The sequence below is a fragment of the Nelumbo lutea genome, chromosome 2 (genome assembly GCF_056320005.1).
Source record: "Nelumbo lutea isolate HS-2025 chromosome 2, American lotus-T2T, whole genome shotgun sequence".
Lineage (NCBI taxonomy): Eukaryota > Viridiplantae > Streptophyta > Magnoliopsida > Proteales > Nelumbonaceae > Nelumbo > Nelumbo lutea.
Window position 1 is genome coordinate 31499308 of NC_142685.1, and position 24115 is coordinate 31523422.

The 24115-nt window shown below is 38.4% G+C and overlaps 1 protein-coding gene across 5 annotated transcripts in view; it reads right to left on the minus strand.

Annotated features, from left to right (window-relative positions):
* Positions 1 to 24115, minus strand: part of PKL (chromatin remodeling factor CHD3 (PICKLE)) — a 76415-nt gene that overhangs the window by 50253 nt on the left and 2047 nt on the right. For 2 of the 5 annotated variants that reach the window (XM_088970398.1, XM_088970394.1), the window contains exons 1-10: positions 23801 to 23928; positions 12100 to 12249; positions 10325 to 10462; positions 10082 to 10236; positions 9608 to 9769; positions 7247 to 7494; positions 6992 to 7087; positions 6771 to 6907; positions 6465 to 6680; positions 6276 to 6383 (exon numbers count right to left, since the gene is read on the minus strand). In XM_088970398.1, the coding sequence (XP_088826524.1) occupies positions 6276 to 6383; positions 6465 to 6680; positions 6771 to 6907; positions 6992 to 7087; positions 7247 to 7494; positions 9608 to 9769; positions 10082 to 10236; positions 10325 to 10462; positions 12100 to 12246 (1407 nt within the window). In that variant the 5' untranslated portion in view covers positions 12247 to 12249; positions 23801 to 23928. Of the gene's footprint in view, positions 1 to 6275; positions 6384 to 6464; positions 6681 to 6770; positions 6908 to 6991; positions 7088 to 7246; positions 7495 to 9607; positions 9770 to 10081; positions 10237 to 10324; positions 10463 to 12099; positions 12250 to 17444; positions 17576 to 23294; positions 23424 to 23800; positions 23929 to 24115 lie in introns of those variants that run through there. The other 3 variants (XM_088970395.1, XM_088970396.1, XM_088970397.1) reach the window with 3 other exon arrangements.

Below are 24115 nucleotides of genomic sequence, written 5' to 3' on the forward strand. Positions count from 1 at the left end.
ACATATGCAATGTCTATCACTCCACTCAGCACCTTCTCTCTAACAAAGTGACTGTCAACCTCAATGTGTTTGGTTCTCTCATGAAATACCGGATTAGAGGAAATGTGAACTGCAGCCTGATTGTCACAGTAGAGCTTCAATGGAGTATCAACAGTGTATCACATCTCCTGTAGAAGGTTCCTTAGCCACATAATTCACAAGTAGTATGTATCATAGCTCTATATTCTGCCTCTGCACTGCTTCTTGCCACAACTGTCTGCTTCTTGCTTTTCTATGTCACCAGATTACCCCCAAGAAAAGTGCAATAGAATGTGGTAGATACAGAACCGGCCCAATCAGATAAAGAACCGGCCCAATCAGCATCAATATATCCTATCAGATACAGAACCGGCCCAATCAGCATCAATATATCCTTCTATTTCAAGTTTTCCACCACTTATGTATATCAAACCACGACCAGGAGCCCCATTTAAATACCTCACAATCCTTATAACCGCATCCCAATGTGGAACCAGAGGTTTCTACATGAACTGACTTACCACACTAACTGCGAATGAAATGTCTGGTCGAGTGATGGTTAGGTAGTTCAGTTTACCTACCAGCCGCCGATATCTGCCAAGGTCTTCAACACTTCACCCATATCACTACTCAGCTTAATGTTTGTTTCCATAGGAGTTTCAACTGGTTTAGCACCTAACAAACCAGTTTCTTCAAGCAAATCAAGAACATATTTCCTCTAACACAAGTTAATACCATGTTTGAACCTTGCTACTTCTATCCCCAAGAAATACTTCAATTTACCAAGGTCCTTTATCTGAAAATGTTCCAGCATAAAGATCTTCAACCTGTCAATGCCCATTTTATCATTCTCGGTATAGACAATATCATCTACATACACCACTAATAGGATCTTCCCTTCCTAAGAGTCATGACTGAAGACAGAATGGTCAACTTCGCACTATTTCATACCAAACTTCTTTACTACCTCACTAAATCTGCCAAGCCATGCTCGAGGAGACTGTTTAAGCCCATAAATGGCCTCCAGTGGTTGGCACACCTTACCATCCTCCCCCTGAGCAACAAACCCCGGTGGTTGCTCCATATAGACCTCCTCGAGTGGATCACCATGCAAAAAGGCATTCTTGATATCAAGCTAATAGAGGGTCAATCATACATCACAGCAAGAGAAATCACAACACGAACTAAACCAATCTTAGCAATCAGGGAGAAAGTCTCTATGTAATCAATACTATAGGTTTGGGAATACCCTTTGGCAACCAATCTATCTTTCAGCCGCTCTACACTACCATCAGGTAAAGACTTATCCGTATAAACCCACTTACAACCAAAAGCCTGCTTACCAGGAGGAAGAGTTGTGAGTTCCCATGTATGATTATGAGCCAGAGCTGAGAGTTCTACTTCCATTGCACGGCACCATCCTGGAGAGGCAAGGGCTTCCTGGACATCCTTAGGTATAACAACAGAGGATAACAAAGAGATAAACTAGTGATGGGGAGTGGAAAGGTGAGTCAGTGAAACATAATTAGAAAAAGGATGAAGGGTACAACTGGGCTTACCTTCCACAAGGCAATGGGAAGATCAAGATCAAATACTGGGGTTAGGGCTGGTGTGGTAATAGCTACCAAATCTGTCAACAATGATGAAGTTGGAGGAGGTGCCGGTACATGTGGGCGATGTGTATACACGTGACGGATTGGTGGCACCGGAGGCAAAGACTTGGTCACTGCGAGAACAAGGGAAACAGAGTCCACAACTGGAAGAGGAAGGGGAGGAGGTGATGAGGAGGAAGAAACATCACCGGACCCCAAGAAGAATGGAGTAGACTCAAAGAAAGTAACATCAACACATACAAAGGAACGTCGTGAGCTAGGGTGATAACACTTATGCCATTTTTGAGTCCAGGAATAGCCAAGGAAGATGCACTTAATAGACCGTGCATCTAACTTGTCCATTCTTGGCCCCAAATTACGAACAAAACAAACGCATCCAAAAACTCGAGGAGAGAGAATAAATGGAAACAAGGTAGGAAACAATATGGTGAATGGAGAATGACCATCAAGGATAGACGTGGGCATCCGGTTAACCAAGAAACAGAAAGTAAGCACTATATCACTCCAAAAGGATTTGGGAACATTTATGTGATGCATGAGGGACCGAGTTGTTTCCAAGAAATGACGTTTCTTTCTCTCAGCCACCCTGTTTTATTGTGGGGTGTAGGTACATGAAGTCTGATGTATAATGCCATGTTGGTTTAGGTAATCTTGAAATGATGAAGAGAGATATTCACGGCCATTATCATAATGAAATATTTTAATGTGAACACCAAATTCGTTGCAAATCTAAGCATAAAACTTTTGGAAAATGGTAAACAATTCACTTCTTTCTTTCATTAAATAAAGCCATGTCATCCTTGAATAATCATCAACAAAAAGGACAAAATATTTATATCCATTATATGACATCACTTTATAAGGACCCCGAACATCTGAATGAACCAAAGAAAAAGGACTCAATACACGATTATCAACTCTAGGACCAAAGGGAACACGATGATGTTTCCCCAACTAACATGACTCACAATCCAAAACAGAAAGATGACTCAACGAAGGAACCAAAGACTTCAACACTTTCAATGAAGGATGACCAAATCAACAATGCCACTGGAGAGGAGAGAGGGATGATTGGAGAGCTGTTGACGTACTTCCACCACCATCAAGTTAATACAATCCACCAGCTTCATGCCCTCCACCAATCTTCAGCCCCGTCTTGAGATCCTGAAAAACACATGAAGAGGGGCAAAAGGTAATGGAGCAATTAAGAGCCTTGGTCAACTTACTAACAGACATAAGATTAAAAGGAAATTTAGAGACATACAAAACTGAGTATAGGGATATAGAGTCCAGGTCAACATTACCAACACCACAAATGGAGGATGTGAAACCATTAGCAAGGGTAACAGATTGTGATGTTGGGCAAGGAGAGAGGGAAGAAAACACACTTGGAGTTCCAGTCATGTGATCGGAGGCTCCAGAATCAATAATCCAGTGATGGGGTGTGGATGCCATAAAAGCCATACCCGAGTGTGTAAATGTGATTGTGTTCTGATGAGATGTGGCATGTACTAACCTCTCATACTCATCACAGAGAATACTCATCATCTCCTTCCCAGTAACATTTGTGGATGGAGGAGGTACCTGATCAGCTAAATGGCTCTCCTGTCTGAAGCTATTGTCACTGATCACAGCATGATTGGCCCAAATTGAAGATGGACCATGCAAGTCATAACAATAATTGATGGTATGTCCATCCATACCATAATGTATACACCTCCTTGGACCCGAACTACGTCCTCTGCCACGGGCTCCCCCTGAATCTCGACCTCCAGTACGACCACCACCACGGTTATAAGTAGGTCCACTACCACCACTCTAGCCATATGCCGTCCACTACTACCACTATGGCCAGATTGAGCTCCCCAAGCTCCACCTCTAACACCATGGCCTCTAGATACTGCTAGCACTGATCTATCAGAAATATTAGGGTTCTCGGTAGATCCAATGAAAATCCTCCTGAGTCGAAACACCTCTTCTAAGGAAGGGAGAGCTGACCCTCCTAGTATCTGAGCCCGCACTGGTTCATATTCAGATTTCAGCCCCACCAAAAACAAAGTCACATCAAGTTGTTGCTGAATTTTGACATCAGAAGTGAGGGGGTGATAAACATTCAATTCATTACAAATGTTTCTCATACTAGCATAGTACTCCTCAAGACTCCGATTACCCTGTTGTAGATTGAAGTATTCTTGGTACAACTAATATACTCTGGTTGTGTTGTTTTGACCCGAACACAGCTTCTTAGCATGGTCCCACACTTCTTTGGCAGTATGAAGGAACATGAAATTTACACTAATCATGGGTTCCATACTATTCCATAACCATGTGATGACCTGTGCATCTGCCTGCTCCCAATCATCATAATCGGGAGAATCGGTGGAAGGTTTTTCATCCCTTATGTGCTTCACCTTCTTCTTTGCCTTACGAAATACTTCTATAGATTTGGCCCAAGGTACATAATTTTCTCCATTGAGCTTAATGGAGGTCATTTGAACATTCAGGTGGTCACTAGGGACCATCACACTAGTCTTGCTATCACTGTTGTCTCCCATTGCTGAATTCTGATATTGCTGAATTCGGCAAACTGCACACTAGATCACACTACACACTGATTTCAGCACTTACTACTGCTGCAAACTGCACTCTTTACACCACAAACCCAACTCCACGACTACCTGAAACTTCACAACACTGTTTGAGGAATACCCCCCCCCTTTGAATCACACTGAAGGATGCACAAACCCTAGCACACTACAATCTGAAATCCCACCATACAGTCTGAAATAGACTTCTCATATAAATCACACCAAAAAAATGCATAAAACCTCTTACCTGATCACCAAAAATCAGACCACACAAGACACCCACTGCACCACACGAATCAGCCCTCTTCTCTTCATCGATTAGGGGAGGGCTTCTTAGAAACTGCAACAACCGACCACAAACACCACAACTGGAGGCATAGAAACCTCCAAGGGAAGAGGGTGATCACTCCTTTTCAGTCATTTCCCTTATCTCTAGCTGATGGCGAAGAAAACAAGAGAAAACCCTAGGCTGGGCGCGCAAATAACAGAATTCTGGGCAGATCCGATTTGCTCAGTTTGGCTCTAATACCATGTTAGTGTTCAGTCTGCCTATTAGACTGATAACAGTCAAGGAAGAGAGAAAGAGAGAAAGAGAGAAAGAGAGAAAGAGAGAAAGAGAGAAAGGAGAAGGGCAGAAGAGAAACAAGGAGAAAAGATTCTGGTTCGAATGAGAGAAAAAGTTCTCTCTCCCATTCGGATAGATGTATTTTATATTACTAAAATAATGTGGAAAAGTCACATATGCCCCTACTTAAGTTAAGGACATTAAATCTAACATAAACTTACACATCAGCACCTAAACACAAGCACAAAGACACCCCTACATACTCGACACTAACATTTGCCATGAAAGATGAGTTGCAAAGTTGCATGTTAGAATACAGGGAAGAAAGATAAAATGCGAGAGGAAAAATGGGGGAGACAGAGGGGTTAATGGGTTAGAATACGAGGGAGAAATAGAGAAGAGATAAAAAGAGGGAGCAAAAACAAGAGTTGCAGGTAGGATATGGGGAGAAGAAACACAGAGAGGGAGGGAAGTGAAAACAAGGGAGACGAAGCGGAGAGGAGTTAAGGAGTAATGGTCTTAATGAAAGAGTTAAAGTCAAGTGAACAATATTGTCATCAATTGTTTTTTTTTTTTTTTGTCTATTATGTTAAATAAGTAACTTTTTCTAAAAGGTGTAGGAGTACTAAGAGTATAAGACATGTAACCCTATATACATTGTATTTGTATATATTTTATATTACTATATATTAAATTTATTCAATCGAATTTGAATATTTATCGAATTACATCAGCATAGATTTGAATTCGGTTCAATAAATTAATCGGTGTTAAAATTTAATTCAAATTCAACCATTAAATCAATCAAAGTATCCAAATTCGATTCATTTATGCTGGATATGGAATTCGAAATCAGATACTCGGATACCATTTACACCCCTAACTCCAGGCATCCCAATTCTTTATTCTTCCAAACCGCAAGAATTCCTCCAAATGCACCCCAAAATGGAACATAAGACCAACTCAAGCCCCTAATACCCCAGAAAGTCCTAATCCAAACCAAACCAGATTGCCAATGAGCCTTCTCAAAAGGCCCCCAATTCCTGCAGCTGCAGGGACATCTAAAACTCCCATCAAAGTTCAGAAGAAAATCTCTTTCTTGCCTTGGGGGCTACAAGGTAAGAAGCCTGTAAATGGTCCGGGGCATGAATAGCAGATCAAGCCAGCTTCTCTGCACTTATCTATTGAACCCTTCAAAAGATAACATCCTCTTTCACAGTTGTAATGGGAAAAAAAATGGCAATGACTGTAATCACCTAAATGCTAGAATTATGTCAGTAATATCTTGGTAAGTTGGCAAATAATCACTTTCATATATAGAATACTTCCACTTTACGTTCATTTGTTAGTCAGGTATTTATCATGTGTTCTGATCAATGGAAAACAAAAGACAATATGACTTTATGGCAAAAATATTTTTTTTTATGAATTATGGCAACAATAATTTCACAGAACAGTTTTTATGATACAATATTAAGAAGGGAAACCAACCTGAAGAGGAGTGCCAGTTAACAGTATACGATGTCTACTTGAATATTGCTTCAAGGACAGAAACAGTTTTGAATCTTTATTCTTGAGGCGATGGCCCTCATCAACAATCTGCACAAAGATATCCAAGTAATAAGTAGCAATATACAAACTGGGATCGGGGAATGTACAGAATCAGTTACATGTTGTTACCATACACTCCCACTTTATTGGTTTCAAAGAGACAGTATCTAGGTTAATCATTTCATAAGATGTTAAAAGGACATCAAATTTTATCCTTTCTTGCTTGTTATCAGTGACAACTTGGTTGGCCTTTTTTTTCTTGTGCTTCTTGAATTCGCCTTTTGGATGGTAAAATTCATATTCCCTAATAACAGCACGAGCTTGAGCAGACCCAAAATACATTACCTGAAATAAGTTCGTTTTAATTTATAATCATATCTACATAAAACAGAAAACAGGAAAGGCATCACTACAATTCAAGTTCCATGTACATACAACATTCATTTGAGGTGCCCATGTTGCAAATTCACGTTCCCAGTTACGCAAAGTTGAAAGAGGAGCCACTACTAAATGAGGATAAAGACTTTCCTCCCAAAGAGATGCTAGAAATGCTATACTCTGTATAGTTTTTCCTGCAACAGTAAGTCTCAGCCATTAGACCTTCTGGTCATCAAAGCCCTCAACAAGAACCCTCTAATATACAAATAGAAACTCACCAAGACCCATTTCATCAGCAAGGATAACATGTGTTTGTTTAGACCAAGAAAAGCGTAAGAAATTCAGTCCCTCCAGCTGATATGGATGTAATGAGCCTTCAGTGAAATCGAACATAATCAGGTATCAATGTAAAAGATCACAATAATCAAGTATAAGTTAAGAGAAGCAAAAAAAAAAAGTCAAAGAAGGATATCCAAATATGGAACACAATGGAATGTCTTCCAAACAAAGTTCAAGCCTAATAGAGGGCATACCTCCAGAAAGGAAGTTAGGGCTGTGTTCATACTGTTGAAATTCTTTCTGCTTCTTTTTTGATTCTTTTATATCACGGAGAGTGCTCTTCTGCTTACTTGAAGATGGGCGGTGAGATCTGGACTGAATTTTATGAAACCTTGCAATTTCAGGTTGAAATGCAGAGATATCTGATTCAAGCTCCCAGTAACATTCATCATAAGGAAGCTCTTTCCACTTTACATAATACTCTCTCTCATTAGCTTTTCCCCTGCAAAAACTCAGTTAATACTACCACAACCATCAGTTTTCAAAAAAGGGAGTTTGATTAGACAAAAAGAACAAAATATATCCCGTGTAGTGATATCACGGTAACATAGTATACGATGAGTACATCAAAAAGGCAAAAATGACAGAAACAATAACTACAGAGTTTTGATGCTTCTGCACAGATACCATTAAGCTTCAGTGTTATGATTTGTTTAGAATCATTTTGCCATAAAATGATAATTCCATTCAGAGTACAATCTTACCATCCAATTTTGTTTCCTTTTTTGTTCTATTAGCCATAAATAAAAAAATAAAAAAAAAAATTGAATTCCCATCTCCTTTGGTCCACTCATATCTAAATTTTGTCTCCAACTTATTTTTCCCCCTTTAAGATTTCATCCAACTCATTCTTTGGTTTCCACCTTTTCCTATACTATTCAAACAGACGCCAGCTCTCTCCCCTGCTATATATCTAGCATCTCAATTTGGGATAAAATAAGATTTTCTTTTCCTAAATGATGCCAAAAACTTCCTTAATCCAAGCTTTTAGCTTTCATGTTAATCTTTGCAATTTCTTCCAAAATTTGAATCCCTTCATCTATAATTACAATCCTCCCCCCACCAAGCTTTGACATTACATCGAAATGCTGAATGGGTCACCCATGATTTAAGGGGGAGGGTCCACCACGAAGAGATTGCTGAGAAAGCAAAATGGGACAATGATTTGAAGTAGACCTAGGGAGTGTTTGACAATATAATCCCATCCAATGTTCTTCCCAATCCATTGAGAATAGGAATTTGACTAATTTAAAGTAAATAGGATTCATCTAAAAGTTGGACCACATAAAGGAGGTTTGTAACAAGAACAGTTCTCTTACATCACACTCATTGATAAAGCGGTTGAAGTTCCTCAAACTAGTGGTTCTGGACAGGTGAAGGTTATTTGTGTCATGAGTCAGTCATAAACATTTGAAGTTCCTACCTAAACATCAAGACCCTCCCACAATCCTCTAACATAGAATAACTATCCCTAGAACTCGTTGTGTCCATATATGTTGGTCACCACCCTTCAAACCCAGCTGGTAAACACCTAAACTTTACAAAAACCATGAATCTTCCAATTATTCCTCTCCAATATCAATCACTTCAGAACCCCGAAGCATAATTATTCCTCCTAATGCTCCACAAAAGGAAACTATTACCCATCTAATGCTTCTCAATGACCAGATACACCTAACCCAATGCACATCACTTCCATCAGCTTGGATTCCTGTAAAAGTACAACATTGATCTCCCCTTTCCTAGGGCATCTTTTATGGTCCACTTTCCTGCGCTCCCTAATCTTCTTACAATCCAACCTATGATTTTTGTTCTTAATTTTGTTAGACTCCCTTCTTTATTGATTTATTTACCTCTTCTCCTCATTTCTTTCCTTCCACTATCTTCTTTATCATATAGAATACTATACATATTTCTCATTCTTTTTGTGATGGTTAACTGACAGTTTTATCAAAGCTCTTAAAAAACAGAGGGTAGTGGGAAGTGGGATGGGTAAAAATTTTGCCCATATTTGTGGAGTATCCTGTACCCTACACCTGTAAAGGGTTCAACTTGAGAATTAAGAAAGAAATAAACTAGAGAATCCTAAGTTTAAATAGAATTTTCTTCTTTGGATGGAAGAATAGAAATGAAAAGAGAAGGAACATCATGATTTGTGAACAGAAAAACCAATTAGCTATGCAGCCCTCTTTCACTATTTATAATTTGGAGAGCTTTGATAAAATAACCAAAATGTATTTGATGCTGATAAACTAGTCAAAGATGTATTTGATGCTGATCAAATAAGAAAAATTATAGTAGAACTCAAATTCATAGAACAAAAGAATAGTGAATTTTTTAATTGCACGATGTAGAAACAAGGATAAATAAATGACTGGTTATTATGGAAATAGGAGATGGTCCATATTCCACTTTTTTTTATTGAGAAGAAATAGTGAACTTGGAAATGCAAATAGTAAAGTGGAAACAAACTGTGCTTTTATTGCTTCAATTAATGGCCACAAGTCTTAACTTTTACCATCAGATAGAGCACAGAAACAGAGATATGATCAAACCTGCAAGCGAGGATGCGGTCAACAGTTGTCCATTCAGGTCGAATTGCAACAAAGTCATCTTCAGAGTTATTAACTGATGCCATTTGACGATGGAAGTTATTTACTTTAGTCCTCAGGCGAGGATGTGCTTTGAAAGCTTTATGAAACTCCTTCTCCGGCACCCTAAGGAAAACAGTAAGTGCTATGTCAGTAAGCCATAGTAAACTATTTATAAATGGAAACATTATAGAACTTTGGGCAGGATTTGCAATGCAAGAGAAAATGGAAAACAGAAAAAGAAAAACCTTTAACCATTGGCTGCAGTAAGAAACCAAAAGTTGTACAGATTCATGAGAAAAACGATTTTCTCATAACAGAAAAACATTGTGGGATAAGTGAAGTTGCAAAAAGCAACTTCATTAAACCAGTAATGATCAAGCAAACATGGTTCATTTATGTAAATTAACCATAGAGATATGTTAAGACAAGGGCTACCATGTGCAGTGCAAATAAGATAGTCCCTTCCATTTCACAAGGTACTGTTTAACAAATATTTGCTTTGAGCCAAGTTTTGAGACATCACTATCACCAGCTACAGTAGGCCTCATTTCACAGTCCAATATCTTGTCAATGTCATTCAGGGGGCTCACCTGCAGCAACCAAAATTTCTGATTTTCAATATCATGAACCAATCTCAATCAAATCCAAAATTGATCTAATAAAATCCTAGTTTCATACACATTCTGGGCAACTCCAGCTGTTGGGGAGAGGAGCTTTTAGCGGTGGGAGTAAACACTTAGGATGGTAAGCATAAGTGCATGTCTCACAATTTAGAAGATTCCCTTTTTCCCCACAAGCTTGACATGCATCATCTTTCTGCAAAACATGAAAGAAAATTATATATAAAGATAACATAAGTGTAGATCTCTAGAAGCTGGGTAAAACGGTAGAAAAAATCATCTGAAACAAGGATTCAAATTGCAAGATACAGCTAAATCATATAAAACTAAGTTCATCAAGCTTCAAGCCCTCAGGTACTGTCACCAAGCACATTAATAGGCTGGCAATGATGAGAAAAAAAGGTTATAGTGTGAGAGCGGCCACTTTGTGAGAAAAAGAAAAAAAAAAAAAAAAAAAAAACAATGCCAGTGGTTAGGTTTGTATCCAGTCCAACCTCCCGAGACCCCAGATAGTTGGGATCAACATCAAGTGATGGCCATGGTTCAAAATGTTCACATTTCCCAGAGAAAACTACTAGCACAGGGACTGCACAAGATGGTATTAATAACATGATGAGTTGGCATCACATTGCAAAAATGTGGAGCAGCAGTGTTAATGTATCATTGCCCATTTAATGAAGATGATGACCACTTTTACCCAACTCAAAATTCCTTTTGGATGTACATTAAAATCTTAGTTTTTGTTTGTGTAATAGATTATTTGGTTCAAATTGCAAACATATTTCCTGCTATTTCAACAAATATTTCCATTAACACAAAATATTACTGGAATTGGCGTACACCCCAGTGAAAACTACTAGTGCACGAGATGGTATTATAACATGATGAATTGAAACTTGGAAGCATATGGCAAATATGTGGAGCAGCAGTATAATTGCCCATTCAATGAAGATGATTATCACTTTTAGCCAACTCAAAATTCTTTTTTTGTTGTATCATAAAATCTTAGTTTCATATTTGTTAAAAGATTATTTGGTTTAGCTATGAGAATCTTTTGCATTTTTCATGAGTTTAAGTTCTGCTTGAAATTACCCTAGTACATAGTTTTAAATCCTAAAGTCCACAGAACAACTTTTTTTGATAGGTTAGTTTACAGAACAACTTGTGGCTTGTTATTTTGTGTATCAACCTTAATTTATTGCGTTTATTTGATGGTTTTGGACAAGCGAATGGTCTAAACATCAGTTTATTTTTCTGCATGTTTCACAATTTCACCATGTCCATAATTTTAACAATATTTCCATATGACATTCCTGACATTTCCAACATGTTTCTCATTTTTGGATAACCACATTTCCACTGACACCGACATTCTAAACTTTGGTAAAGACTTCTATTTCCTAAAAAGGTGAAGTATATTAGAAACAAAAAATGGATGGATAGTGCCTGCAGTGCAACTGTGCAAGTGCTACGAACCCTGCTTATAATCTTTACAATCTATTCTCACTGCTTCATCAATATCTCTCCATTCCATGAGAAGCATAGCTCCCACATTCCCACATAAATACTACCTTCAAGAACTCTAAGAGAGGTACTCTATGAGTAGGTTCCTATATGATTCACAATAATCAAGAATTTTTCATAATAAAGTAAAATACATTAAAAAGAAGGAAAAAAACAGAGAGTATACTAGGTATAAACAAGCATTACAGCCCCATCAAAAGAATATAAACCAAGGAGATTGGATCTACAAGGGTTCCGAAGTAATATTGTCGCAGTAAGCATTGCATGCATAACCCTGAAAGTATAAAATAATGCAGCAAGAGAACATACAGCATCACTCCGGATTATCCTTTCAAGCTTTTCCTGTGTAGCCCCAGATTTTCGATGTACAAGATCAGCTTCATCATCTGATTCATCTACATCATACAAAGGCTTTCTATCTGACCGAATTCGGAGTCTCTCAACTAAACTACTCATATCCTACACAAAACAAAATAAATAAATAAATTGTAACTCAACTTTCCTCAACATGATAAAAATGTGAAGGTAAATACTTGTAAAAATGGAGATGCATTTTTAAAGTGAGAAGGCCTAAGGAATTAGTACAGATGGCTGTTAGTAAACTGATATCCTGGATTTCACTTACCCCAGAATTCAAACATGTAAATGTAGCTCAGTTATTGAGAAATCAGTCAATTTGGTGTTTGTAATGGGGGTCCCCAGGCCCCCAAATCAGTCAATTTGGCAGGTTTCTGTTTGTACTCTCAAAGTTTAGTCTAATAAATTTACCTTACCTTTTCAAAAAAAACGGAGATTGCATTTATTAAAATAATATTATACACAAAATGTACAGATGCATGAGAATGTAAAAGAGAAACTAGCTAGCAAGAAAATTTGTATCCGGAAGACCATTCACATCCACAATTAACTTTATAGTTAATATACCATTGAAAGCACTAAACCATGCCTTGATAAAACCAGAGTTTTCATTACTCATCGCTTCAAATATCGGCGTACACAAACAAGCTCCTATTTATTTTCATTTTCACAAAGAAATTGGGAAGAAAATAAGCTGGAACACAAATAAATACAAGCACTAACCTTTTTATTGATAGCAAATTAACATTTTATTAGAAGGGAAGATGATGAACAAAAGAAGGCCAAAATAAAGGTGGGCCCAAACAAATCACTAGATGGGCCAGGTAATGGGTTTTTAGGCCAATAAAGATTGGGCCACAGTCTTAGTACTAAAAAGGACTCACGTGGCAATATTAAAAGTCATGTGGGCCCGGTTAGATGGACAGCCCAGTCAAACATTTCAAGTGAGCAGATCTCTATTGGGCCTAAAGTTTTCGAAGCCCAAAAGGTTGTGGTGCCGGTAGACAGTAAACAGGGTGTATCATTGTCCTCCTCTTTTTTTATTGGAAACAGTAACTTTCATTGCATTAGTAAAGGAGCAGTACAATGCCAATCACTCACAGCATGAGTGTTGACCCCATATTTTATCCCAAAGTTTACAGTACAGCCCAAAAAAAATAATTCCCTCTTGAGTTCCCTGTTTTGCCAAAGTATCAGCCACACTGTTGGCTGACCTCCTTGCCCAAGTAAAGATTACTCCAGTTTCCCTTGCTAAACAATAAATCTCCCTCATTTGCTGTCTCAGAGGCCATGCCCCCAGACTTTTTGTCTGCAGCCATCCTATTAACAGCTTAGAATCTCCCTCCACTTCAAAGTTTTGGAAACCCCATTGCTTGGCCAGTCTCAGTCCTTGGAGTAAGGCCATAATTTCAGCTCTTAAAGAATCACCTTTACCTATTGGGCCAAAGTACAGTGCTATTAGCCTGCCCTCCCCATCTCTGAATACTCCCCCCACCCTCCTGAGGGTCCTGGATTGCCCAAAGAACTTCCATCAAAATTCAACTTTACCCTTTGGTGTGTGCTGGTATCCATTAGGGCTAAACCACATCCATAGTAGTAGAAAGGTTTGCCACTGTCAACCAGCCTCTAAATATGTCCTCCACCAAATAATCATTGAATAGCAGCCTCTAAATAAGTCAGTTGATTTCAGCCAATGTATGTCTTTTGTGAGTTATGTTATAAATTACTTGTTCCTTGGACCTTTCTTTTCCTTGGAAAATTCTGTTATCTCTCCTCCCATAATGACCAAAGGATGGCAGCTCTCGTAGCTCTCCACATCATCGTACCTCTTTTCTTACGTAGTCTAAAGAAGTTTGGTTCAAAGAGACTTGCTGCATCAAAAGGCGGGGTCCACCTGCAGCCAAACAAAGAGGAAAACCAATTCCAAACAAAAGAAGCAAAAGGACAAAACAATAATAGATGTGTAATTGACTCACCACAGCCCGAACAAAGACAACAAACATGAGGGGAAAGCCAGCAATTTGGTCTTCTTTTTTGTAGTTTATCCAAAGTGTTAATTTTCGGGAGTACTACCTCCCAACAAAAAGCCCTAATTTTCGGGGGAACAGGGTTACACCATACTTCCTTTGTGGGAAAAAATTCTTCAGCGTTAGTAGACTGAAAAAGGGCATTGAAGAAAGAAGCACATGTAAAGTATCCAGAGGATGACACCGACCAAATTCTGCTGTCTGAACAAGAAAGATCCAAGAATACTAAGCTAAGAAGGGAAATGAGTTCATCTACTAATCCCATTTCAGACTTCCTTAACCCTCTCCATAGTCCCAAGTCCCAAGAATTTTCAGTACCAAGAACATTGGAAATTGTTGACTCTTTGTTAAGGGAAAGGGAATAAATAGATGGAAATATATCTTTAAGAGAGGATTCCCAAAATCGCACTTTACTACCTTCACAAGCATCATACCTGATATATGGAAGAAAGGAAGGCAATAAACCATGGATCGCTTTCCAGGGAGAATACCAAGATGCCCTACGGTCAAGACCAGCATCCTACCCAATGTCTGCCATACCATGAATACTCACAATCACCTTTTTCCATAGATTGTCTTGTTCTAGGGGGAATCTCCACAACCATTTTCCCAACAGTGCAACATTCCTTAGTTTAATATTCTCTATCCCTAGACCCCACTATCCCTACTTCTGGACACTATCTCCCACTTCACTAGGTGATATTTTTTTGTGTCCCCTGGCTCCCAGAAGAAGTCCCTCATTAGATTTTCTAGTTGGTTGGCCACTTTGGTGGAAATCCTAAAGGTAGATAAATAGTAGATTGGCAGATTAGTCAAAGTTGACTTTATTAGTGTTATTCTTCCACTACTGGATACCAGAAGCTATCAGAATTTGGGTTCCCACCCAAAGGTAGTCCCAAGTACAATATCGGCCATTCCCTTGCCTCACACTCCATAACCCTAGCAAGGTTTTCTACTTCCTCTTTCTCTCTGTTTAATCCCACTACACAACTCTTGTCCCAATTCACCTTAAGGTTAGAAACCCGTTCAAAGTGGGTTACCAGCCATTGCAGTTGAACCAGTTCTTCCCTTTCCCCTTCACAAAATATGACAATATCATCTGCAATTTGTAAATGTGTCACCACCAGCTCTTCCCTTCCAATTCTCTAACCTTTTAACTGATTTGTAATATCAGCCCTTGAGATCAAAACACTCAATACATCTACAACTAGAGTAAAGAGGAAAGGGGAGAGAGGATCTCCTTGACGAAGGCCCCTTCTCGCTGGAAAAAAGTCTCTAGCTACTCCATTGACTAGTATGGAATAATGACAGGAGGAAAAAATCCACTTTATCCACTTACGCCAATTAGCTCCAAAACCTCTCAACCTTAAAATCTATAGCAAAGAGCTGCAATCCACCAAGTCAATAGGCCTTTTCCAAATCCAGTTTGCAAACCAAGCCTTTTTCCTTTCTCCTCTTCTTAAAATCTACACACTCATTAGCAATGAGAATCTAATCAATTATTTGTCTCCCAAAAACAAAAGCCCCTTGGTTTGGAGAGATCAAAAAGTAAGGACTCTTTTGATCCTCTCAGCCAAAACCTTAGAGATGATTTTAAACATACTTCCCAGGGGTCAATGCTATAAGAGTTGCATTTGCCCCTGAATTGAACTTGCCCCTTTCAAAAAATTCTTTAAAAACTTCCACAAGCTCAACACCTACTATCTCCCAATAGTCTTGATAGAAAGCCACCGTGAAGCCATCTGGGCCTAGAGCTTTAGATCTCTCCATAGAGAAAATTGCCTCTTTTATCTCTTCGACTTCAAATTTTTTTTCCAAAGCCTCCATCAAGTCCCTAGGCCCTATCCCCCACTCAAGATTATCTAAACAATCTCTACTTCTGCCCAGCCCAGCAAAAATGGCTTTGAAATGCTCCACAAAGGCTTGTGCTATATCTATTTCCCTTGTTAGAAGTTGTCCATTCCACTCAATCTGAGAGATTCTCTCAACCCGGTTCGAACGAGGATCAATGACAGCCCAGTGACAGTAGATTGTGTTGGGGTCCAATGACAGAAAGGAGGCCTCTCTAGGGCAACACAACCTTAGAAGCCAAAAACAGATTCTGAGGAGGATTTTAGTCGTCTGAGGATGATGTCGACGATGACAATGATGCTAAGTTTTTTGAGATGTTGAGTATCGGTAGCTTTGACGATCAAGCTCACTAAGAGTGGAGTGGTGGAGGGAGGAGATGAGAGATTTCCAATGGAAAGGAGTGTTATTCCACAAGAAATTACAAAGGCTGGAATCTATAATCAAGGAATGGAATAGGGATCAGTTCGGAAGAATTGAGGAAAATAAATTAAATGTGACCTCTAGTACTGAACAATTGGATGACAAAGAGACTTTCAGCATTTTAACTAAGGAGGAAAGCAATCTGAGATGGACTTTAAAGAAGGAACTAAAAGAAATATTATTAAGAGAAGTGATATGTTTGAGATAGAAATCAAGACAAATGGATCAAGGAGGGGGATGGTAATACAAAATTTTTCCACGCAATTGCTAACGGGACGAGAAGAATTTTGTTGCTAAGTGGACAGGGAAACCTTCAAGGATCACAAAAGGATTGCTAAATGTTTTGTGGATCACTTCAATGTAGTAAAAGGCAAGAAGGTAGAAGGATTAGGGTGGAAGGATTGGAGTGGCTGAGGTTGGATAGAGAATTGGCCATAAAAAGTCCCTCATCAACTTTTCAATCCTTCTACTTGACCCCATTAGGATCCTAAACACAAAGAGATAATACATAGGCAGGTTTGCAAGTGTTAACCTAATTAAGGTCATCTTACCACCCAAAGAAAGTTTTTTTTTTACAAGAGGTCATTCTTTTTGTAAATCTTCCAATCACAGAGTTCCAAAAACTCTTGGCTCTTGGATTATCCCCCAAAGGCAAATAGGCCATAGGCCATTGGGAAACCGTATAACCCAATATTTTTGCACCCTCTAATATCTTCATCTCCTCCATATTCAAACCCATAACGCAAATTTTGTCAAGGTTGATCTTCATATTAAACATTTGCTCAAAGGTTTTCACAATCCACTTTAAGTTCCCAACCCTTCTATTATCGCCCCCTTCACAATAAAGGATCGTATCATCAGCAAATTGCAAATAAGTGATTTAAACCACATCACTTGCTATCCTCCAACCTCTAATCAGATTCCTAGAGTCCACTCTAGAGAATAATATTCTGAGCACATCTGCAAGTAAAGTAGAGAGGAAAGGAGAAAGAGGGTCACCTTGTCTTAGACCTCAGGGCTAGAAAGTGATCCACAACCATTCCATTCACCAAAATTGAATAACGGCAAGTCCTAACACATTCCATGATCCATTTATACCATCTATCACCAAAGCCAAAGTTTTTCACTACCTGCAATAGCAAGTTCCAGTCAACCAAATCATAAGCCTTCTCCAGGTCCAACTTACAAATAAAACATTTTCTTTCGTTCCTCTTCATCTCCTCAACACTCTAATTTGCAATTAAGATATGATCAGTGATTTGCCTATACTATACAAAAGCCCCTTGAGCCTATGAAATAATGAATGGAAGAATGGTCCTCACCCTTATGTAGAGCCTTTTAGCAATGACTTTATAAAGACTATTGATCAAACTAGTTGATATAAAATCCTTCAAAAGCACCGCATCACCATTTTTTTATGAATCAAAGCAATGAAAGTGGAATTAAGACTCAAATTAATCAATGATCGTTTAAAATGTCCCCAATTTCCCTAATATTTCCACGACATATTTCCATTTCCATGGATAGTGACACAAAATTTTACCGGAATCGACATATTCCCCAATGAACACCACCAACACTATGTGGAGTACAAGAGATAGTTTCCATGACATACATATTCCCTAGTGAACACTACCAGCACTATATGGAGTACAAGAAATAGTATTATAACATAAGTTGGTAATAATATTGTAGATATGTGGAGTAACAATGTTATTGCCCTCCTAACTTACATGATTACCACTTTGAGCTATAAATATTCATTTAATGCATTAAATCAAATATTAGTTTTTCTTTGTCTAATAGATTATTTAGTTGATCTTTTTTTTTTATGAATAATAGTAAGTTTATTGATTCATAAGCAAATTACAGTGAGTTCATACATCATCCTAGTGAGAGGCGCGAGCTGCAGCCCCTCCTTGAAACTTACAAGTAAACTAGGAAAGAAAAACAAGAATCACAACTGAGCCCAAAATAATTCTTCGCTATTTACCCCTTGCTTAGCTAACACATCTGACAAGGTATTTGCTGATCTCCCCACCCACTGTACAGTGACCAACATATTCCTTGTCAACCAACTAAATTTCTTCATTTCATTCTTGTATTGCCACATAGCCTCTTCAGAATTTTTCAACCAACCCACCAGCACTTTGGAATCCCCCTCGATTATTAGTTGTTGTACCCCCAGCTGGTTTGCAAATTGGACCCCTTGTACGGCAGCTAAAAGTTCTGCCCTAATGGAATTCCCAATTCCCAAAGGACCTGAGTAGAGCAACAAAATATCTCCCTTCTCATTTCTCAAAGCACCCCCCACTCCGGATAATCTGGATTACCCATGCTGCTTCCAACAAAGTTCAACTTAATTGAGCCTTCGGGTGGAGGAGACCAGCTTGTAATTGATTTGGCCTTTAAAGATGAGCACCTTGCTACTGCTAACCAATTTCTCCAAATGTCATTAAAGGAGAATTGATGAAAGATTTCCAAGGTCTTCAGCCAATGTATTGTCATGTTTAACACACAGTCTTTCAAATCTTGGTTGTTCATTTCCTTATCTTGAAAAATTCTGAGATTCCTTTCTTCCCAAAGAGTCCAAGTCAAGGCAGCACGAGCACATCTCCACATAATTCTCCCTATTTTTGTAGGCCAATAAAAGGTAGAATGATTGAAGAGCATGTGAACTTCTGGCGGTAGACTCTAACTACCCCCAAACAACGAAAGTAGTCAAGCCCAAAGGTCTGCAAAATAGGGACAAGATACTAATAGATGGTAACAATCCTCACTGTGAGCTCTACAGAGGATACACCAATTAGGAGAAATACAGAGAAAAGGTCTTCTCTTTTGTAGGTTGTCTAAAGTGTTTACTTTCCCATGAAAAATTTCTTTTGACGGAAAGGGTTGGTGAGTAGAAAGTTGGGAGATGGACTTGAAAAAAGAAGCACAAGTAAAGGTTCCATTGGGTCTAGGAGTCCAAACCCTCTTATCTGGCTTGGAGGGATCCAAACATACCTGATTAAGACACCCAAGAAAAAAAGAAAGAGACTCAATTTCAGCATCCCTAAGTCCTCTACGAAAACCAAAATCCCAAGTAGGATCTAAGGGTGTTCCCAAGGGTGAGACAAATTTTGAGACCACCTCTTTTTTGTACAAAGAAATAGAAAAAAGCGAGGGGAACAAATCCTTTAACGGTGAGTCTCCTACCCAAATATCCTCCCAAAAAAGGGTAGAGTTGCCAGAACAAACTTCATACCTGATAAACTTGAGGAATTGAGGAAGGGTGTTGTGAATAGCCTTCCAAGGTGTTGCTAGGTTAGCTTGCCTCGATACACCAGCATCCCATCCATTCTCTGACCTCCCATGAATGCTTCCCACCACCTCATGCCACAATCTCTCTCTTTCCAAAGGCCATCTCCACAACCATTTCCCTAACAGAGCTTGATTCTTTCTAATTACCCTCCCAATTCCCAAACCCCCCTCTTCTTTACTTCTACACACAATTTCCCAATTAACCAAGTGATCATTTTTCTCTTGTCCCAGCTCCCATAAGAAGTCTCTCATCAACTTCTCCAGCTTCCTAGCTTCCCAAACTAGTATCCTAAAGACAGACAAATAATAGGTAGGTAAGTTAGCCAAGGTAGCTCTTATTAGGGTAATTCTTCCTCCTAAAAAGATATAGTTCCTCTTCCAAGAGACTAATCTCTTCTCAAATTTCTCTAACACTGGGGTCCAAAATCTACTCTCCCTAGGATTTGCCCCTAAAGGAAGCCCTAAATATGACATAGGCCAAGTAGAGGTGGAACACTCAAGACACTCCGCAATAGCCTCGACCTCCCCTACCTCCAAATTTATACCTGCTACACAACTATTTTCCAAATTTATACTCAAATTAGAGACACCTTCAAATCCTTTTATCAGCTCCTTTAGGTTTGCTACCTTTTCACTAAGACCTCCTTCACAAAAAATCATTAGGTCGTCTGCAAACTGAAGGTGGGTGATGGGGACTTGGTGTCTCCCTATTCTCCAACCCCTAATGGCATCTTCCCTGTCAGCCTTAGTAATGATCCTACTAATCACATCAGCTACTAAGGTAAAAAGGAATGGTGAAAGTGGATCCCCTTGCCTGACACCCCTGCAAGCTGGAAAAAAAAATCCCTTGCCATACCATTTACCATAATAGAGTAGTGACAAGTACTGATACACCCAAATATCCAACTACACCACTTGTCCCCAAAACCACCATTCCGCATAACCTCTAATAGAAACTCCCAGTCCACCAAATCATAGGCCTTTTCAAGGTCCAATTTACAAATGAATCATTTCCTACTAGACCTTTTCATTTCCTCCACACATTCGCAATTAAGATCTGATCTGTTATTTGTCGCGTCTGAATGAAAGCCCCCTGAGTTTCACTAATGATGGTAGGGAGGACTGTTTTGATTCTCAATGAGAGCACTTCAGCCAGAATTTTATAAATGCTTGTCACCAGACTAATAGGCCTATAATCTTTTGGGTGGTTGGCATCATTCTTCTTAGGTATCAAGGCCAAAAAGGTGGCATTAATTCCAGGGCTTATAGTGTGATTGTCTACAAATTCCTTAAAGACTTCAGCTAGATCCTCTTTCAACACCTCCCAACAGTCCTGATAAAAACCTATTGTAAAGCCATCTGGACCATATATATTACAACCATATACATTAATTCCAGGGCTTTAGTTGATCTATTACAACCATATACATTTTCTATGAGTTTAAATTTTGGTTTAACTCACTCTATCATGAAGCTTTGAATCTTAAGGTTTACAAGGCAACTTCTGAACATACTCTTTTGTCTATAACCTTAGTTTCTTAGCTTTGTCTAGTGATTTGGAATAAGATAATAATTTAAAAGGGTGTGACTATGCTTCTTTTATCATTTCATAAAATATCATTATATATTTTGCATATTTACAATGCTTCCACTATGTCTATAATTTTTACAATATTTCCATTTGATATTTCCGACATTTCCAACATGTTTCTTATATTTAGACGACCAACATTTCCACCAACACCGACATTTTGAACCTTATAATCACCCATCTAACATAAAACTCTAGGAACACCCTTGGAATATTATCTTTCAAGATCACCCAACGGTCCTGGTAAAAGGCCACTCTAAAACCATCCATGTATCTGCCTGGGCCATAAACATTAGTCATCACCCATTCAAAACCATCACTCACCTGTTTGAATTTGACTGAGACGATGAATTTGCTCACTAGTTCTTCTAGTCCAGTTAAAGTCTCACTATTCCATACAGTCACTGTACCACCACAAGATCCCCATGAAGAAGCAGCCCAATTCAGCCCCCTTTCTTTCCAAATATTTCTAATCCATCTCCTATCAAATTCAGCTAACTTGGATTCTTAGATTAGCACTAAGTCCAGCTTCTCTCTTCTGAACACTTCTTTGACAATGGATCTCTTTCTTCCCTCCCTAAACCTCTAACATTCCAACTGATTATCTTCATTCTTCCTACCCTAACTCTTACTCAATCTACCTATTCCCTTTGATTCTCCCCCTACTCTCACTAAACTCCTTATCTCTCTCCACATCTCTTTTCAATCATTCCATTTCACTTAACTTTCTCTTCCTAATTTTCCCATCCTCCTTATTTTTTCTTGAGTAAATTTTTAAATCATTTGGTTTTTTCAATCTGCAACCAAGTATTTCCACAAATCCAGCCACTGAATCACTCAACTCAGAGATATTATCCCTTACACTTGAATCATCCAAGCCTTCCGTGGTGTTTGCTACCAGATACTCTAGACCTTCTCTCCCCCTTGAGTCATCTAAATTGAAGCAAGGCAGAAAAATAAAAATAAAAATTGCTAAAAAATCAAAAAAAATCCAATTTTTTTAAAAAAATGCAAAAATAAAAATATTAAACAATATTAATAAGAAATATAAACTTAAATTTTAAAATTAATGGTTTAAGAAACCTATTATCTGAAATTAAAATACATAAACATAACATGTAAAGCATATTCAAATGAAAATTTAAAAATAAATCAAACATATAAAACATTTTCAAGCATGTAAAGCCCACAATCTCTTTTTTTCCTCAATTGCATTACTTCAAGTGGCTAATGTGATGTAAAACATTTTACATTCATGATTCTACAAATCACCTTTGTGCCACGCCCCTCGAGACAAACTCAAACAAGTTCATGTTCGGGTCTTAAATCCTTAATTCTCACACAAACAGGGGTTCGGGTCTTAAATCCTTAATTCTCACACAAACAGGGGTTCGGGTCTTAAATCCTATGTCTATAGCTTTTGCTCCAGATTCCAAGTAGGATGAACAGTATGGTCCAAACTTCTGAACAGGGTTAAAAATGCCAAAGGTTAAAATCATACCCAATTTCAAGTCCTGAGCGGCAAGCGCAGCCACTTCGTGTGAAAAATGCCAAAGGTTAAAATCATACCCAGTATACCCCTCCCAAGACCCCAGATAACTAGGATCAACTGACCAACATTGTGGTAATTGCTATTTTTTTGGTTACCTATCATAAATAGATATACATATTTATGGATTCATTTTAAAAGATTTCCTCGAAGACTCCTACAACGTGTGGTAGTAATCATTGAAATCCCATTCAAATATCACGTTCATCATTGTCACCCTATGCATGAATCATTTTCATTTTAATCCATGGGTTTATGTTCAAGTTAGGCGATGATAATCTTAGTTCCTCTTTGTTTCCAATCATAGAAAAAGAAATCCAATTTCTAGAAACAATATAGCAAGCATAAGTGCCCAAACACTGATAACAAAGTTATCAAATCCCTTCAGAAGCTTCTATAAGTTTACCTTGGTATAGAATTTCAGTGTCTTTAATTCATATCCTCCAATTGCATATCAAACAATCTCCACATGGTTCTTTAACGTATTATGATATTGGAACTCTCCATTTCCAGTTAGCACTCGCTAAGCCATTGCCTAGAGCATCAGAAAGCTAAAAACTTGGATGCAAAGAAAAAAAAAACAAATGACGTCGATATTTAACTAAAAACTAGCTTGCGAACTAGAGTTCAACTGTGCAAGCTTAGTCGATCCATGAAAGAAACAAACTGAGGCCCTCAAGCCAAGACATGAAACCATCCTTGAAGAACGAACCCCTGGATAAAAGCTTCTTCTTCAATGAAACCATGTCTAGGGTTTCGCATTTGAAGTCCAGAATCTAGTTCCAGAGATTCGACAAACAAAATCGAATTTCTTGGAATTTCGTAGCGAAATTTTCGAAAGAAAAAGAAAAGGGCAAACCGAAGAAAAATACAGAAGCACAACCATAAGAAAAGAGCGTATGAGGTTCCTACCTTGCCTTTGGCTTCTTCGGAGCACAAGAGCTTCTACTGCTGGCGAGAGCGAAGAGAAGGGAGAACGAGAGAGAGAAAACGGAAACGAAAAAGAAATTAAAAGGTAATTTATATATATAATAAATAAAGAATAAAATATGCTTTTTTCTTTTTTAATTAAATATAACCTTATTTTCTTCGGCGGAAATCACAGGAATACCCCTCTCAAAGGCGCGCTAGAAAAGACTCGTGCGAGCCTGTGAAACAAGAACCGTTAAGTCAAACATTAAGCTAGAGGGCTATTTCTGAGAATGAATTCGCCTATGAAATAAGAAC